The 19366-nt window shown below is 32.1% G+C and overlaps 1 protein-coding gene across 4 annotated transcripts in view; it reads right to left on the reverse strand.

Moving 5' to 3' along the window:
• Positions 1-19366, reverse strand: part of CNKSR2 (connector enhancer of kinase suppressor of Ras 2) — a 292795-nt gene that overhangs the window by 217105 nt on the left and 56324 nt on the right. For all 4 annotated transcript variants that reach the window (XM_011963747.1, XM_011963746.1, XM_011963749.1 and 1 more), the window contains exons 2-4: positions 18307-18470; positions 12181-12383; positions 3609-3696 (exon numbers count right to left, since the gene is read on the reverse strand). In XM_011963747.1, the coding sequence (XP_011819137.1) occupies positions 3609-3696; positions 12181-12383; positions 18307-18470 (455 nt within the window). The remainder of the gene's footprint in view (positions 1-3608; positions 3697-12180; positions 12384-18306; positions 18471-19366) is intronic.

Here is a 19366-nt window from a genome sequence, read left to right on the forward strand (position 1 = left end):
GTTTTGTCATAAATTATGAAAGTTAATTATATGAAATGTCAACTAAGAAGGTAAATGAAGTACTATTCATATACATGAATGTAATTAAGTAAAATATAATATATATAATCAATAAAACTGCAAGCTAAATTTCCTTGAATAAATCCTTAATGAAACTAAAGGTTACTTCTGGGCTATTCATTTCAACAAAATTTTGTAATCTTTCTAAATAGTATTTACAAATTTGTGTTCTACGCATTTAAAACACAAATCCCAGATCAATAAGTCCTAAAAACTCTTATTTTCTCAAGTATTTACCTTGAGCAATTAACAACTTGGTTAAGATAAAATAGATAAAATGGTTAAATTACATTTGAGCAGGAATATATTTAAAAAGGGCTATATACTCAATATGCTCATTTATATCTTTATTTTAAGATGCAGATTTAGAGGATGTTTCATAAATTGTTTACTTTTATTTTCTGTATTTAAAATATTATAAAGGTAACACAAGTGAATAGAAAGCATATACACATAATTTAAAGGAGGCTGTCCATCAAAAATAAACATTTTTAATATTGATCTTCAAAGAATATTTTTCCATTTAATTGAATAAAGGTTTAGAAAATAAAATACAACTGACAGGTAAATATGGAACAAAGTAAAACAAAAGAACTGACAGAAAGTCAGAATAACAACTTAAGTAAAGGCATTTATTACAGGAAAGACCAAAGCAACAGCACTAATTGTTTCTGCATAATTCAGATTGGATTATTGTAAATATTCTTCCTTATAGTTTTCTGTAAAATGTTTTTAACACTATTCAGACAACCAGTGATAACCAATAACATGGAAAATGGATCTAAGAAGGTTAGAAATGAACAGACCCATAAGCAAGCAGAAAAAGATTTTTAATAAATACAGTTTAGAGAGGACCAGTTCAGGTAAAAAGCATATTGTCAAAATTTGAGTATTAAGAGGAATTTTTCACTCTGTATTTAACATTTCAAAATCTGATTTAAAATGTTCTTCAACATGTTTGAATTTTTCCCTCAGCACCCAATTCAGATTTCACCGTAAATGCAGCTCATGAAAACTAACACCAAAAGGAGAAAAAAATCTCTGACATTTATTTTTCAAAACAAAGTTCCTGTTTTACTTCCTTTTATCAAGTCTCTTTATTCCTTACCCATTTTTGTAAATAATATTACTTTCATCTTTGTTTTTCACTTTACATTCATCAGCTATTTTTATTTTACTTTTTTAACTTTCATTTTAGGTTCAGGGGTACATGTGCAGGTCTGTTATATAAGTAAATTGGGTATCATGGGGTTTGCTGTACAGATTTCATCACCTACGTAATGAGCATAGTACCCGAAAGGTAGTTTTTCAATCCTCACCCTCCTCCCACCCTCCACCCTCGAGTAGGCCCCAGTACCTGTTGTTCCCTTGTGTCCATGTGTACTCAATGTTTAGTTCCCACTTACAAGTGAGAAGATAATGGTATTTGGTTTTCTGTTCCTGTGTTAAGTTTGCTTAGGATAATGACCTCCAGCTCCATCCGTGTTGCTGCAAAGGACATGATCTCATTCTTTTTTAGGGCTGCACAGTATTCCATGGTGTATATATACATTTTCTTTATCTAGTCTACTATTGATGGGCATTTAGGTTGATTCCAAGTCTTAACTATTTTAAAATAAATCTCATTTGATTCTTACAAAAACTTTGAGGTAGATGTGATTACTTCTGTTTACAGAGGGTGAAAGCAATGACACGGTTTGTCCAATGTGGAATCATCATGAAACAACAGGGCTGAGTCTCAAATCCTCCAAGATTACCACCATGACCCATGTATTTTAAACTTCAACAAAGTTTCATCTTGCAAACCAACACTTTTGTGCTTATTTCTTAACTAGTGACAATCTAATTCACCATTTCTGTGTTTGAAGTAGAGAACATAAAAATGGTACAGTAGAATAATTGTAGGTTAAGCTGATATCCATTAAGGAAGGCATCATGGCAATTATTTCAATGCTGACAAGTAGCGTGTGGGTACCTGTCTCATTGTTCTGATTCAGTTGCTGACAGTGTTCTAAATGAAGCTTCAGTTCTTTGTGAGAATTCTATTTAAGATTTTAAAACCAGTTTCTCTTTTTTTTCAAAAGTGTCGTTATAACCAATCTTATGTGACGAAAGTGTTGAGGAGGGGAGGAGAAATCTCTTTAAAAGGCTTCAAATACAATGATCCAAACCCATCACAACTGGGAATAAGTAAAATAAATATAGTAGATTAAACAAATTCCTGCAAATGGAGGTTTTCAAAAGAAACTGACATTAACTTTCTCCTCTAATTTTAGTATTATTTTAAATGTAAGTGGTTAATATCAAGAAGCACTTTCCTTTTACTTCATAGTACCACCACTTTGTGTTAGAAAGGGGAAAAAAGCCATTTGTGACAGTTTATTTTTAGATATTGATTATCTCATCTTGCTGCAAAGGGAATAAAAATAATTAAAGCTGAGTGAAAAATAATTTGAAGCATAGCATATTTCAAAGCATAACCATCATCATAACTGTTCAGATGAGATTTCTTGAAAGCCTGGTAATAAATGCATGCCCTAGATTTTTTTTAAAGTCTACACCTTGCTTATTCAAATTGGCCTCTTTTACTGACAGCTTAAGTTTAATTCCTGTCTTCAGACACTTCATACAATTCCAATCAAATGCAGTGATTAGTATGTATATAATGGCTGAATTAGATGATTAGATGAACATTAACTGTTTGTAAGCTAGGTAATTTATTTTAAGGTAAAATTTAAGTATTTGTCTAAGCTGTGTTCCTTTGGCAAACTTAAAGAGGTATTTCTTCAATGTACTTAACACTCTTTTTTGTTTTTTTGATAACTCAAATTCATTTTAGAAAATAAAAATTCATTTGGAAAATATAGAAAAGTAGAGTCTAAATAAAATCACCCATAGCTTCCCCATAAAGAAATAAACACTTAACTATTTTATTTCATTATTTTACCTATTAATCCTTATTCTTCTTGCTACTACAGGTAGCAAGAAACCACACTGAAAGAGCCCACTGAAAAGAGATATCATCACATAACAGTAGAAAAAGAACAGATTATTTAAGAGATAATTTACAACCACTGATATATCATGCCTATAATTACATTTCCTCTAAAAGATATCTAAAAGATATGTTTGGATATGTTCTAGTCAATTCACCCAAGTCTCTTCCATTTCTCCTTGCCTTATACCAGACTTAATTCAAACATTTATATTAGCTGCTGGACCCTGAAGGCATCTGGTGTGGGGATCCCTGGCTTAGATAATATTCGAAGTGGAAAATCAGGTAATTAGATCACTGTTAAAAGCTATTAGACACATTTGTTTGTATGTGTACAGGTCAGGTTCCTTTTATATCTTCTGGTAAGTTAACTGAGCTATATGCATAGTTTCCCAATAAATAATTACACATTTCATTTCTTTAGAATGATTTGTCTTTGAGAAACTTCTAAACCAGTATCTTGCAAACTCTTGGTACATAGGATACTTCCCATTGTTGGAATATGAAGTTGCTAATAAATTAACAGAAGGAAAGTTTGTTTGTCAGCTAATACCTGTTGCACAATTGTTGTTAACTCCAGGCAGAGTTGTATGACATTATTTCTTGTAACTGAGTAGTCTGTCACAGCAGCAAATGGTGACCTATAAAGGGAAAAGGAAAATTGTGATTACTAGTAACAGTTTTTGAAAAGTCCCAAAATATAGTAGCCTAAAATGAGTATTTTTCAATAATATGAAATAAGTTGTTCTGAAATTTGCATACTGACAAAAATATTCAGGACTTATTTCAAGGAAAGTTTTGAAAGAAATGATTGGAAGAAAATTAAATTCAGGAAATATAATGTTTGCTTTCTACCAAATTTCTCTCTTTTTAAAATTCTTAATTATTTAGAAGTTCTTTGGTTCTTACAAGGTATTTTCACTAGATCTAAAAAAAAAAGGAATACTTTAGGCAAAGATAACATGTTAGTTTATTTTCAAAAGAACCCAAGATTCTGAGTACAGTATCTACTTAGAATATTCACAATTAAGAGCTTGTAATAACAACTGCTAAGGTTCACTGAGGGCTCACTATGTGCTAGTTACTATTCTAAATGCTTTACATGTATTAGATAATTTAATCTTCACAACCATGATGAGATAGGAACTTATTATTCTCATTTTACAGATGAGAAACATAAGGTAAAGAAAGATTAAGTGACTTATCTAAGGTCACACAACTAGTAAGTGGTGGACCTGTATACTTCATACTTGATATATTTTCAAGTGTTTGAGGCAGCTCATTTAGTCATGTGCATAATTCTTTTTACACATGGTTATATTGAGTTTGGTAATATTTTGTTGAGGGTTTTAACATCTAAGTTCCTGCAAAATATTGGTCTTCAGTTGTTTGTTTTTTGTTTTTTGGGGGGTTTTTGTATCAGGATAATGATTGCCTCAAAAACTGATATAGGAAAAGTTCCTGCCTTTATTTCCTGGAAGAGATGGTGTAGAAATGGTGTTATTTCTTCTTTAAATGTATAAAATTCACCAATGAAATCATTTGAGCCTGCAGCTTTTCTCCACACCCTGAGGCGTTTCTAGGTAATAGAATTGGTCTATTTCATCGGAGCTACCAAATTTATGTGTGAAGTTATTTGTAATATTCCTTCATTAACCTTTACATTTTGATTGACTTCTCTATTGTTTGTTTTCAATTTCACTAATTTCTGCTCTTATCATTAAGAGGATCTTATTGCTCCATGCTTATTTTGTTCTTATTTTTCTATTTTCTTGAGATGGGAACTTAAATTATTGATTTGAGATCTTTCTTCTTTTCTGATATAAAGCATTCAGTGCTTCTGATATATTTACTACATATATTCCTGATATATTTTGAATATATATATTTCTGATATATAAGCATTCAGTGCTATACACTTCCTTTTCAGTACTGCTTTAGCTGTCTGCCACAAATTATGATTTGGTCTTTTTTCATTCTGTTCAATGTATTACTTTTTATTTTCCATGAGACTTGACCGTTGGATTACTTATAAGTGTGCTGTATGAGTTACTAGTTTCATTTTATCATCTGATTTCAATTCTCTTAAAGTTGCTGAATTTTGTTTTATGATACAGATATGGTCTATCTTGGTGAATGTTCAATGGGTACTTGAAAAGAATTTTTGTTCTCCTGTTGTTGGATGAAGTGCTCTAAAAATGTCAATTACATGCTGTTGTTTGGTGGTGGTGCTCAGCTTTTCTAATCTTACTGACTTTCTTTTTAATTTTATCTATTCTTGAGAAAGAGGAAATGAAATCTACAACTGTGGATTTGTCTATTTACTCTTTCATTCTGTCAGTTTTTGCTTCACGCACTTTAAAGCTCTGTTGTTTGATATATACATCTTACCAGTGATTTCTGTTTCTTCTTTTTATTTACCTACTTATACGTGCATCTGTTACACTTTGGTGGGTTTTGTTTTTTATCAATATGAATATTCACATATGTTCATATATGAATATTACACATTACACATTAACCCTCTGCTTTTCATATCTGTTTGTTGCAAATATTTTTCCCAGCTTGTCATCTTATACTTCGTTACGTTTTTCATTTTTATGTAGTCAACAGTACATTCCTTTGTATTTTATTCCATTTTAAAAATAATTAGAAAGTCTTTTCACATCTAGAAATCATTTTTGCCTATTTTTTTTTGTTTTCTTGTAAATTTATATTTTCTTCTTAGATATCTATCTAAAATTTATTTTAGTGAAGAAAAATAGATAGTGCTCTATCATTATCTATTTTCCAAAGGCTTAACCAAGTGCCCCACTACAATTTACTAAATGGCCCTTTCTTTTTCTGGTGGTTTTAACATATTGTTTTCTAAGCGATTTTACATATGGTCATGTGCTGCATAAAATGACGTTTTGGTCAACAACAGACCACATACACCACATTGGTCCCATAAGATTATAATACTGTATTCTTACTGTACCTTTTCTGGGTTTAGATATGGAATAAATCCTTACCATTGTGTTACAATTGCCTATAGTACTCACTACAGTCACATGCTGTACAGTTTGTAGCCTAGGAGCAACAGGCTATACCATACAGCTTAGGTGTGTAGTAGGCTGTACCATCTAGGTTATGTAAGCACACTCTATGATTTTGGACAACAAAATTGCCAATCCTTATCATTAGCAATGCATGACTATACCACAGTGTATTATAGGCTCTCTTTCATGAACTTACCTATTCCTACTCCAAAACTCAGTATATTTTTTCAAGATAATTTACTTAAATAAAAGGAGACATAAGAATTTTAAAAACTGAATTAGAAAAAAATGTGATTAATCAAAATTCTCAGTTAAAAAATTAACCTCTTTAATTGTAAGCAGAAACCAACTTTTAAAAATCCATCCTAATGGAAGATTTCTAAGACTGGATTGTAAAGGTGGTTGTATAGGTGTTATTAAAATTAACTAAAACCCATCAAACTGTATACTTAAAATAGGTTAATTTATAGAAAATAAATTAGGCCTCAAGAAAAATATTTTTTTTTCCGACAGGTAAAGAATTTATTTTTATAATTCAAATGTTCTTTCAAGGAGAACTAAAGAACACAAAATTCATTCATAAAGAGAATTTATAGAATTAAATGAGCAAAAATGAAAAATTATTTTCTCCATATTACAAATGCCTCTATAGGATAAGGCCCAGGGGAAAGACCCATTCAAATCTGGGCTTTCCTTTCCCAAATAAAGTGTTTGGCACAACCAACAAGCTGTCATGAGACTAACAGGCCTGACAGTTGAAAGGTTTCTAGAAGTGGTCCCATGACTTTTCTGTGGAGCTTCAACATAGTGTACACAAGAGGTGTCTTAACAAGCTGCACAAACTCAGGCCGAACTACGCAGCACACTGTTCCAGAAAAGTTAAACTGAAGGAAAAAAAAGGTCCACATGAAGTAGGTCTCCTATTGCCACAGGTTAACTCTGTCGTTTCTCATGGAAAATTAAATTCACTGGCTGCCCAGGACGTCAGTGGAATCCTGATCTCCTGGGGTAGGTGAGAGCTGGAGAAACAACTTGGATTTAAGCATCTCTGGGCCAGGTGGGAAGGAGACAATGATGACCAAGGATGCTTTCTAGGTGACTTAATAAAAATATTTTTAATGAAAAATATAAGCACTTCTAGGAGAATATCATTATTTTAAAAAATTACTTTGGGAGGCCAAGGCAGGTGGATCATGAGGTCAGGAGTTCAAGACCAGCCTGGCCAAGATGGTGAAACTCTGTCTCTTCTAAAAATGCAGAAATTAGCTGGGCATGGTGACAGGTGTCTATAATCCTAGCTACTCGGGAGACTGAGGCAGAAGAATTGCTTGAACCTGGGCAGCAGAAGTTGCAGTGAGCCGAGATCATGCCACTGCACTCCAGGCTGGGCGACGGAGTAAGACTCTGTCTCAAAAAAAAAAAAAAAAAAATTAGGTAGACACCATTTTTGCTGCATTGAAGCATAAAAACGCATTTTAAACTAAGAATTCAAAAATGCTTCTGGCATGATTAGAAAAGAGTTTCGATTCCTAGGTTTGAAAAGGTCAGAGTCTGTTTATAAAATCTTAAAATTTCATTAAGAAGTGATGAGGTGATGCACAGAATGTTTGTTTCATTTTGTTTTACCATAACTACTTAAAAGAATCTCACTTGATTTTCAAATACAGAAAAGAAAAATTCTATTTGATCACTAAATGCTTATAGCAAACTGAATTCCAAGGCATGTTTTCCATTTTCCTGACCATTCATATTTTAAGTAGGACAAGCTTCTCACTCACGATTAAATTTCAAGAAAAAATGAAAAGAAAAATCTAAACACATACCAAGGAAAACAGATTTTATTTTATAGTGATTTAGAATTACCCTAAAGTTTTTATCTTAGAGGCAAATCACATACAACTGTAATAACAGCCATTCTTAGCCAGCAGATTTTAAGGTTTGGTATGATGATTTGGGCTGCATCTACATATAAATAAGGGTAAAAGGTCAGGTGGCGTTCCAATCTTTGTGGGTTACCAAAGATTATCCCTCAGTCATGGCTTAATGATCATCTATGAGAGTAAAAACAATAGATCTCTGCAGAATAACTGAACATGATCTGCACGCATGCACACACACACATATACAAAAATAAAAATAAAATCAAAAACAAAAATAAAGAAACTGTTCTTAAGTGTGAAGAAACCCTCAAGTAGAATTCAGGGTACTTACAAGAAGAACACAATAACTCTAATTAAAGGAAATTAAATTCATAGCAAGAAAGCTTTTCGATGCCAGAAAGAGAAAAAAAGATAAAATCCTTGGATCATTGCTAAGTGGTTGTTACAGGAATTATCCTATTTAGATCTTAAAAATTAAGCAACTGTACTCCTTAAATCATCATATAGCTAATACAATGCTTATATTTCTCTCTGGCACAAAAGTTTATGATCCTATAAGAAATTATTCTTTGTACATTATAGCTAAACAAAAGCATTACATTTATAAAAAGGTTATTAACGGTTCAGAAATCCTAAACAAATTAGAAACTAATAAGGAAAGCTAAGAGGTTAATAAGGAAAATCTGGAATGCCTTACTATTTCTCAGGTTGGCACTGCTGAAACCTTAGGGTAGTCCATGAATGATAGTAGTGCTAATGTCACTGCTCTTCCCTGGAATAATTAGTGCCAAGTGAGAAGCAATGAGCACATGAGAGAAAATAAGACCAAACAATGAATCACATTATCTGGTAGTGTTTAATGTAGTTTTCTTGGTCTCTGTAATATTTTTCCTGGTATAAAATTAATTTGTCCTATAGTTTATTATCATGGAAGAAGAAATTAGTTTAACAATTTTCTTACATAAGACAAAAAATTTCAAAGAAATCTTAACAAAAATTTCCTAGTACCTTAAACTCTTATGCCTTCAATATGTAAAAGGTTTTCAAAGATATAAAGAGATCTCATTGATCCCATCAAAACAGGATGGCCTTACAAAGGTATTTTATAAACTATCAGAATTGGGTATTACTGGTAAAAATGAAGGAAAAAAAATCTTTTACTATGGAAGGCAAAATAAACTTTGTTTAATAATAATTTTGAACATTATTACTAATGTTACTGTACAACATAACACTTGTAGTGATCTGTAAACTTCTGAGTATAGATCGATTTGGCAAAGCCACAGAAAACCGCAAGAAATATAAGGTGTCAAAAACAGTAGGATGTAGGTTAAAAATAGACAAGTAAACCATGCATTGAAAATAAACAGTAAAGCTACCAACTGTGATTCACCTCTGAGACTATTCCTCTGGAAAAGTCTGGTGTTTCACTGAAATCAATATTTTAAATAGGAGAAAAAAACGGAATTGTGTTAACGTTAGATTTTATCTTATTTAGGAAATGTAAGGAGCTGGTCTTTGAAAGAATATCTCACTTAAATGAAAGCTCCATTGACACTGGAGTTTTTGTGAGTCATAAATATTATTTTCCTAGCACACTATTATGCCTTAAACACTTAAAGGTTTTTCAATGATATAAAAAAAAAAATCTCATTGATCCCTTTAAAATAGAATAATCTTGAAAGGTATTTTAGAAACAATTAGAATTAAATATTAATGTTAAAAATGAGATAAAACAGTAAACTTTTACCATAAACAGCGAAATAAACCTTTTCTATTAATGAAGTTCTATGTAGCAATTTCAGATACTGAGGCCCAAAACAGAAAAGTGGTAGTCTTATTTAGCTTTTGAAGATAAATAGCAAAATGTAAATAAAGGTTTATATGCCACATCCCTTCCTCAAAATCCTCAAGAATTAGTCAGCATTCAAAACAAGGTGTAACATGACAAAGGAACATGAACGAAAAAATAACAGGACTTCAGTGTCAGACAAAAATAACTTTCATACTAGATGAATGACTTTAGGCAAGTTATTTCACATTTCATATGTAAAATGGAGATAACAATATCTGCTTTGTGAGAATTCAATGAGCCGAGGTATATATATGTATGTATAAAGCATCTAGTTCAGCATCTAGAATAAAATTAAATTTCTTTTTACTCATTTTTTATTTTTCTTTCTCCTCTTTCAAGTGACATAAAATGAAAACTGTAATAAACCCAAATCATATTGCTGTGGACGCACATTTTCTCCAAAATGTAATAAAAATTTTGTAATGCCATAAAACTTATAGCTGTTTAAAAATGAAAACAGCTGCTTAACATGAAATTAATCCTATTTAATGGGCAAAATTTTTATTCTTCAACTAAAATACTGTATATCGAAGGAATAAACTAAAGTTAAAGATCAAATGCTTGGTAGTATTCATTTGCAGGGTTCATTTTAAATCCCTCAAATTAAAGCAAATCTGCACTGACACACTGTGTGTGTGTTTATGTGTTTTTGTAGGTGTGTATGCACATATGTGTTTTGTAGGTGACTTGGCACTTACAAAAAGCATTTTATTACATAACGAAAGTAATGCCACCATAAAAAAATTGGTACAATAAAATCTCAAGGACTACTATAGTGTGGGAAATGTATGATTTTATAAATAGCCATATCTGTCATCAAGAAGTAAAAACATTCTCTATTCACTCTAACAATTTATCCATCTAACAAATACTAGGGTAAAAAATATATAAATGAATTTACTAAATGAAAATATCAAGGCTGGGGAAATTTATAATTATAGGGAAAATGAGAGTAAAAGAAGATATAATTATAATCAAGGATGTGTTCTTTAAGCCTTCTGATTACTGTAAAGCCTACCAAAACAAACATATTATATTAATAGTACTTAAGGACTAAGCCATATTTTACTTACTGACCATTCATAACTTTTGGAATGTATATATTTAAAATTCAATTAATTTAAACACTTGATAATGTGGTTTAGACAATTATGAAAATTACATTTTAATAATGTTATAATGCAAAAGAAACATGCAGTCCATTAATTATCAAAAAGCTAGTAATACATAGTTTAGTGTTTCATATTTGGATTTAGTATCATCACTTTATATTAAGTATATATAAAATTAAGGAAAATTATCTCAATTTTCACCTTAAAAATACAAAAGCTTTACTTTTAATATAAGACCTCATGTTTCTAAAATGCCAAAATGTAATACTGGCGTGTGTGTGTGTGTGTAGGAACACATATGGATATCCTACTGACATTTATTCAAGAAAGAATTCTGATAATGTGTATTATCAGAGTTTCTTATGACAGACAAAGCGCATTTTTTAAATTTGATTATTTAGCCATTAAACATAGTACATACCCCTTACCAAAAATTCCAAAACTGAAAGAAGAGAAATTTAGTTTTTTAATAAACAGTTGCAATGTGTTTTAACATTATAATGTTTAACCACATACAGTATATAATGTAAATCTAACCTTTCCATTTCATATTACAAGAGTTTTATACTATTTTACATGTTCCAAAACAAATGAAAGTCACCTAAACTTAAAAAAGTCTAAAAGTGTGTTTATGATATCCAAAATAGTATAATGTAATTAATAACAGAGAACGAATGAAGTGAGGCCAAGGAGACACACAAGGCATGCTATGAAGGTGTCAGTGTCTAATTACCTATTTAAAACAGTTTACAGCATCACAATGGTCATTTCCTTAAGTACAACCAATTAATATGAATAAAGAACATCAGGACACAAAGCAGTAGTATAATAAACAAAAATTTATAAATTTTATTATGACAGCCAAATAATGATTTTGCTTATAAAGCAGCAAGGTATTTCACAGTTGTCGGACTAATTATTGATTGGCTACTTAGTTGGATATCAAATTTTATAAAGGATTAATATTTTTGCTTATAAAGCAGCAAGGTATTTTACAGTTGTCGGACTAATTATTGATTGGCTACTTAGTTGGATATCAAATTTTATAAAGGATTAATATCTGTTTAATACCCCTATATTGTGGGGTATTAAATCTTAATGTCTAAATCATCATTAGACATCTATTAATTGGTACTCCTCTGCCTGTCCAATCCTTTCACAAGAAAATGCAAAATAATGTTATATTCAAACTGGTGTCTGAGGAGAGGATACTTATGAAACACGTGGAAGACTTTACCTGTCCAACCAGGCAAGCAGACTCTTGGCTGCTCCAATCAGATCCACAACTGAGGTCAGAAAGTCGTTTGGTAATTTTCGGCTGGTCCTCCCATCATAATGGCCACTCCTTCTCCTTCCTGTTATAAAATTCTGTAGATTTTTGGCAGATGCATTCAACTTGTGAGAAAGGGTTTTTAGATTTTCTGTTTCCAAGCCATAATTCTGAATTATAAAAAAGAGAGAGAATATACTTAAAGTCAATTTTATTCATTCGTGAAAATATTTACTGAATACTTTATTATGCACAGGCAATGGGGTAGCATTAGAGTTACAAATGAGTAAGATAGGATTCCTGACCTAGTGGAGCCCACAGTTAAGTGACTATCTGGGGAGATGTCATATAAAGAAATTATAATAAAATGTGTTAAGCACTAACATGAACAAAGAAAGATAAGGGCATTGTATCTTAGAACTATGCTACCCAAGATAGCAAGATTGTAAGAAATAATAAATTTGTTTTTTTAAAACCAAAACCTAAGTTTATTTACTTGTGAAATTAATTATTATCAACAATTATTTTTGAGCATATATTCAATTAACAATACGCATGGTCAGGAATGTAGGTACTAGGAATAATTCTGCTTCCCCAAAGTTAGGAAAATAAACACAACCAACAATAACAAAATGAAAAAGCAAGAAATAAATCAGGTAAATAAACCAGATTTAAAAATATATGTACTCTACATAATGATGCATAAAAAGTTTCTTTTATAATATGGCATCAGGAAAAACTCTGCTTCCTAAGGGGAACTAATACAACTTCTCCTTTTTGTAATACAAATTATGACACTAAAATTATTTTTGTTTTTCTCCTGGCTATATTAGCTCACAACTAAACATGAAGCACACCAAAAGCAATCATAGTGACTTTTTGGTAAGTGTACTTGTTTTCTTCTTTTCTTTGTTCTCACATTTCAACTAATATTTGTTAATTCATCCTAAATATCTTGTCGATTATACCTTATTGCAGAAAGGGGTTATATGAATAAGTATAATTAGCCTTTTTACTATCTTCAAATAGAAAAGGATTGTAGGATCCCTTCAAACTTTGGGGAAAGTTTTCATAAGTTACAATTAAAATGTAAAGCAGCTAACTATGAATTGTAAAACACCCCTTAAAAAGGCTGGTTAATATTATCCAAGGATAATCTTGATTAAACCACTTAGCAGCATGCACATTACAGTTGTGCGTAAAGTTAAAATTATTACCACCTTACTGAAAATGGCAAAACCCAAAGAATGTAAGAATTTGCTTGGGCCTGGGAGGCTAAGTTTGACTTACCTTTTCACAGTTGGGGAAACTGAGGTATGGGAAGATTTCTTTTTTTTTTTTGCTTAAAAAACGCAGTACTTAAACTAGACAGAGTTCAGAATGGAACTACAAGTCACCAGGACATCTGTGAGTGGATATGTCTACCACATTCCTTAGCATCAATATTCTACTCCTACTCTCAGAAACATGGTAACAATAATTAAATCAAAGTGTAAGATGAAGAGTGAAAAAGGAAATTAAGTCATACAATAATATTATTAAGTCAACAACCACTGGGTACCTACTTTGTACAACATTTAGGTGTCTTTTTTCCTATGGCAATTTAAGACAAGAGAAAACTTAGTGGAGACAAAATGAGGGGAGAGGAAGGTTCTGATGCCTAAACATTAACGTTACCACTACAGATTTAATGGTGATAAAAGTCTGCTTGTCTTTTGCTGAGAATTTACATATTTATTAAAAAAATACTTTCTTCTAAAGTTATAAATTTTTCTAAAATAACATAGTATTAATATGTTAAATATTCACTGCTTAATTTGAACTGTAATATTCTTCCCTCAAGTTAAAAGATTTGGCTTGTGCAAATAAAACAACATTCTATTCAAATTATATTGCATCTGAGAATGGATTATTTGTGAAATGTGGGAGAGTTTGTCCAGCTGGTCACTATAGAATGAAAGAAATCCTCTCATGTTTATAAAAGATGCTCTCTAATGACTAGATAAGAACAATTTATAACTATACAAATTAACTGTAAATGATACTTCTTCTGTAAATGTAATTGTAAATGAAAATGCTGAAAAGTATTTTTAGAAGTTTTCCCTGTGTTAAAGCATTTTTCTAAAGTAAAAAATGATAGCATTTTTCATTTTTGTGTATAAATGATTTTAATAAGAAAACATTTGTCTGCCAACAAAGTATAGTAATCTCTTAGAGAAGTTCAAATTATAACAATTAGAGAGAAGCCTACTCAATCAACCTGGTAACTGATATTTCACTCTGTAGCCACTAGCCTTCATAAAAGATTATTTTAAATTATTTCTCTCTATATAACACTAGCATCTCAAATGATTTATTAGGAAAGGTAAAATAATATTAGTCTTCTTATAAATAAAAATCCAAAGGCAAAGTAAAACTATTTCAGAGTCTTCAAAATTTAAGAAACTAAAATTATTATTTTTCATATGACTCAATAATTAGGGAATACAATAATCATCCGGACAAAACCTGGAAGGATACTCTCAGAAGGTCTAACTTGGAAGCCTCCTAAAAATACATTATGCAGAATAGAGGTAAAAAATGTGGAGGACAGAGAAATGCAGAGGCAAAAAGAATCTTTAAAAGATATGTAGCAGAGGATGGGGAAGGAAATTCTTAAAACTTGTTCTAGTTAATGAACGTAACTACACTAATAATCCAAAAACATGTTTAAAAAATTTAGAAGAGTATAATAGGTTAGAAGCTCATCTGTATGTAATCAGATTTATGTGCTACTATTTTAACAAAAAAGATTAATTGATCTCTGAAGTTAATTTTTTAATTTTTAAAATTTATTTTATTTCATTTTATTTTTTGATACAAGGTCTTGCTCTGTCACCCAGGCTGGAGTGCAGTGGCATTATCACAGCTCACTGCAGCCTGAACTTCCTGAGCTTAAACGATCCTTCCACCTCAGCCTTCTGAGTACCTGGTACTACAGGTGTATGCCAGTACTTTAAATTTTTTGTAGAGATGTGGTCTTGCTACATTGCCCAGGCTGGTCTTGAACTCCTAGACTCAAGTGATCTGCCCTCCTCAGGCTCCCAAAGTGCTGGGATTACAGGCATGCCACCATGCCCAGCCTCAAGTTAATTTTTATCATTACAATTCTCAATTACTACCAATACAGATACCTTCTGGCTATTTCTTTCATGTAAGTGGATGGTTTGTTGTGACTTGGTAAGTCACCAGTACATCACACACTCTTACCTACCATTTAAAGAATCGACAAGTAAATCAAGCACCTTTCGCTTTAGGCCAGGGGTATGGCGGGCACTGCGTCAACTTTTTAAAAATGTAGGTTTATTCACTACAGATTTGCTTTTTATTGGATATGCATAGCAAAACTTGGTATTACTATTAGTATAAAAAGGCCTACCTCAAGAAAACAAAAACTTACACATGAAATGTACTTAGCTGCTGTGTTTGTCATATATGTTACTTATTTGTTCATATACTTGGCCATTACCATGTGCCAGAACCAGTAGTGACTTAGAACTGCTCGAACACAGCCATTTAAGTCTTAATGAATTTGTGCTAAGTTCATATCAGCCTTCTCTTTCAATCATATGCATGCAAAAGCATTTGAAATAAAGATACGCATTTAACATTTTAGAAAAGTAACGTCAGCTATATCCTCACCAGTGGCAAATTTTCACTAACCACTTAACTAGAAATACTTAATATTGGCACCACATATTTTACAATGTCAATGCCATTTTATTCAGCGCTCTTAATTTAAATGCATCGTGTAGCAGGTTTTTAGCTTTATAATACATTGCTTTATAAATATGAGTGAGTCTTAAAAGGCTTGCTTTAATGAATTTTTTTGGAAAATAAATTATTTTAAGATGAATGAACCAAGCAATTATGTTGCAAAGAAACAAATCCCAGCAATTGCAAACATCAAATCTTTCATGCAAAATGCCTGAAATTATAAGTACATGAAAAATGAAATGAAAACTGTTCTTATCCTGTCATAAACGATTTATTTACAGTTCCTAATAAAAAGTGTATTGTCAGAACACTTTTTAGTGTTAAGGCCCATACATTAAGCTATATATATATATTTTATTTATGTTTTTACTCTTTCAGTTAATATTCTTTGCTCTCTATTGAAGCATACTAAATGATAGCTTAATAGTTTGAAATATTATTACACCTCCAAGTCATGAACAGCTTACTTCCTTCTAGAATAACATGATGCAAACAATATATCTGATGCTTAATAAATATATGTTGCATGAATAAATGTGACTAAATAAACATTTGATTCTCATCAGCTGCCATAAACATTTATTCACATAAGGAATAACTTCAAGACAAGGTAGACGAAAATACAGTATAGCTTAAAGAAACAAAAGGAATCTGCTAATTTTTCTATGTCTTCCTTATATGAGGAACAGAAACTTCAAAGTCAAAGGCTGTGTAGGCAAGAGAAAAATTACGGTTCTCTGAAGAAAGGCAAGAGAGTTTAATTCAGTAAGATAACATTAATTTAACATCTTTTATGAGCTTAGCACTGGGCAGAAAGCTAAATAAAAAATATGAACTAAACAAAGGTATCTTCCTTTGAGGAGTCCAACATGAATTAAAGGATAAAAGAACCTAAGCAAAGAATTGTAATGTGATACAAGGTGTAAGGTGTTACCTTTTTTTCTCATCATTTCCCATTCTGCACAAACTAAATGACAATTCTCAATTTTCTCTGAATATTCCATATTCTTTCACAATTCTGTTTTTACACATGATATTTCTTCTGCCTAGATAACTTTTCTCCAACTTTTCGTCTGGCAAATATCTAATCATCTTGCAAGACCAAATGCATATGTTACCTACACTTTCTGAATCCCTCAGAAGCGTTCATTTCCTTCTACACTCCCCTGGAGTTTTCTTTAAATCTATGTTGTCTTCTAATGGCTATTGTCTTTCTTAATGGACTGTATATATTTTCGGAGTACAGACTGTGTCTTTTTCATCTTTGCATTCCCAGTGATAGCACTGTTGAGCAGGAATATGTAATTGTTGAAAAAGAAAAGAATACAGTAGACATAAGGAAAATGTAGAATGGCCAGTGAAGATCAGAGAGACAAGACTTAGCAGGGTAAACCAAAATTCGAAGAGCAGTTGGGGACAGAGGGGAAGGATGTAAAGATACAGTCCCAATAGTACAATTTCCTGGACTAGTCAACTCAGCTTGCTGATAAGGAATCTCACCTCCTGATTTCATAATGGTATGTAGAAGAAAATCAGAATTCATGACCCAGAAATTTGCTTTATATTCCCCAGAAAGCATCTGTTGCATAAACTGAAATGTATCTGTACTTCTGACTTGTTGATGTATATCCATTACATTAGGAAGGGGTAAGAAGGAAGTTTAACATTTGACCTCTTTGGGGACTGCAACTAAGAAACTGCTCAATAAACAGAAAAAAAAAGTTGGTGTTTAAATTTATTTTCCGCGTTAACTTCCAGAAGAGCTCAATCACATAATGAAGCATCCAAATGACATGACTTTAAACCTGGTGCTTAAACCCAGAACTGTACAGGGATTAAAGCTCAGCATCTGAAAGGATTCACCACAGCTACATGGTTCAAACTTAGAAGTGGTCTAGACATCTATTTCTGATGCCATGCTTTTAAGTAGGTTTAGGTCAGCAGAGCCTTGTTCATAGGTCAAACTTCAAATGTCTAGACTGTATGTATGGAACACTGTCAACCATCAATATTCTTTCCTTTCTCAAAGTGTGAGAGCCTAGCACATGAGTGGTTCATCTATGAAGAGCCCTGTTTATGGGACATACACTCTGGACTTAAGGTTTTGATATACCCAACTCTTACTGTTATAAAAGATGTTACAAACAGGGAATGGTTATTTGGCACTAATATAATAAAAATTTCAGGAAGGAAGAAAATATCAGGTCCAGTTGGTTGAGAATCAGGGTTTTTTTCTTCTATTTGCATTTCAATTATCAAAAGAAGAGAGGAAAAAAGGGAAAAGCAACAAAAGAAGAAAAAGGGAAGTTTCCCTCTTCACCAGTTTTATGTCCTTACCAATGCACACAGAAGGTCAACTGCTTCCAAGATCAGTTCCTGATGACCAATGCGGCTGACCCCCAGATCTTCTAGCTCCTGATGCGTAATGCGCAGCAGCTGGTCCCCACTGATCTTCTCCCTCTCAAAATTCTTAATATACTGCTGCAAACAGTCATCAAGACCTACAAAATAAAAGTATGAAAGACCAGAATGAAAACATGGTCAAACCAAACAAACATGAAGGGTGGGAGAAGCAAGCATTAGTGCTACCATGTCACAAATTAAGTCCATTTTAACTCTGAACTAGCCAAGTCCTTCACCCTTTCTTAACCTACATATGGGCTATGGTGAAAAAGAAAATTACTTCATCATACTCATAGTTGTCAGGTACCTAGTTGAATTTTCCTCAGCACGTACTGCAAATCTTTATCTCACGTCTGTGCAGTTCTCCTTGCTGACTATTTCATAAAGTATGCCAACAGGCAGGTTCCCCTATTTTTAAATTTATGTACATCACCTTCTTACTTTCTTATTTAAACCCCACTTCAGAGGAAGAGATGTCCTTCCTATTTAAAGCTAATCTATCTTTCTGTACTCTGTAGTCCCATCTCCTGCCACCTTAAGATGACTTCAATAACTAAAAAATTAAATTCTCTTTGTTTCAACTATTTCCTATTAATTGACTCATTCTATGTTCAAATCTCTGCCATCTTAAAACAAAACACAAAATCCTTATTTTGATTTCACTGATCATGTGTGCTCCTCACTAGTCTGTCACCCTCTTTGGATTCAAGCCCTTACCCTTATTTCCTCACCTGTGATGCATTCCTTAATCCATTATCATTTGGATTTTACTCAAATCTAAAAGTAGAAATCAGGATTACACGGGGCAATTCATGCGTGATTGGCTAGGCTACAGATTGAGTCGGTTTCAATCATCTGTGAAGTGGCTTGATACAAATGATGAACTGGACTAATAAAACTAATGCTCTAGAAATTTAAGTAAAGAATACCAAGAAAATGAGGCAATTAGCTGAAACTAAGAGGTCCTCATTATGTCAAGGAGGGAGACCAGAGG

This window comes from Colobus angolensis, unplaced genomic scaffold (assembly GCF_000951035.1).
Source record: "Colobus angolensis palliatus isolate OR3802 unplaced genomic scaffold, Cang.pa_1.0 Scaffold622, whole genome shotgun sequence".
Classification (NCBI taxonomy): Eukaryota; Metazoa; Chordata; class Mammalia; order Primates; family Cercopithecidae; genus Colobus; species Colobus angolensis.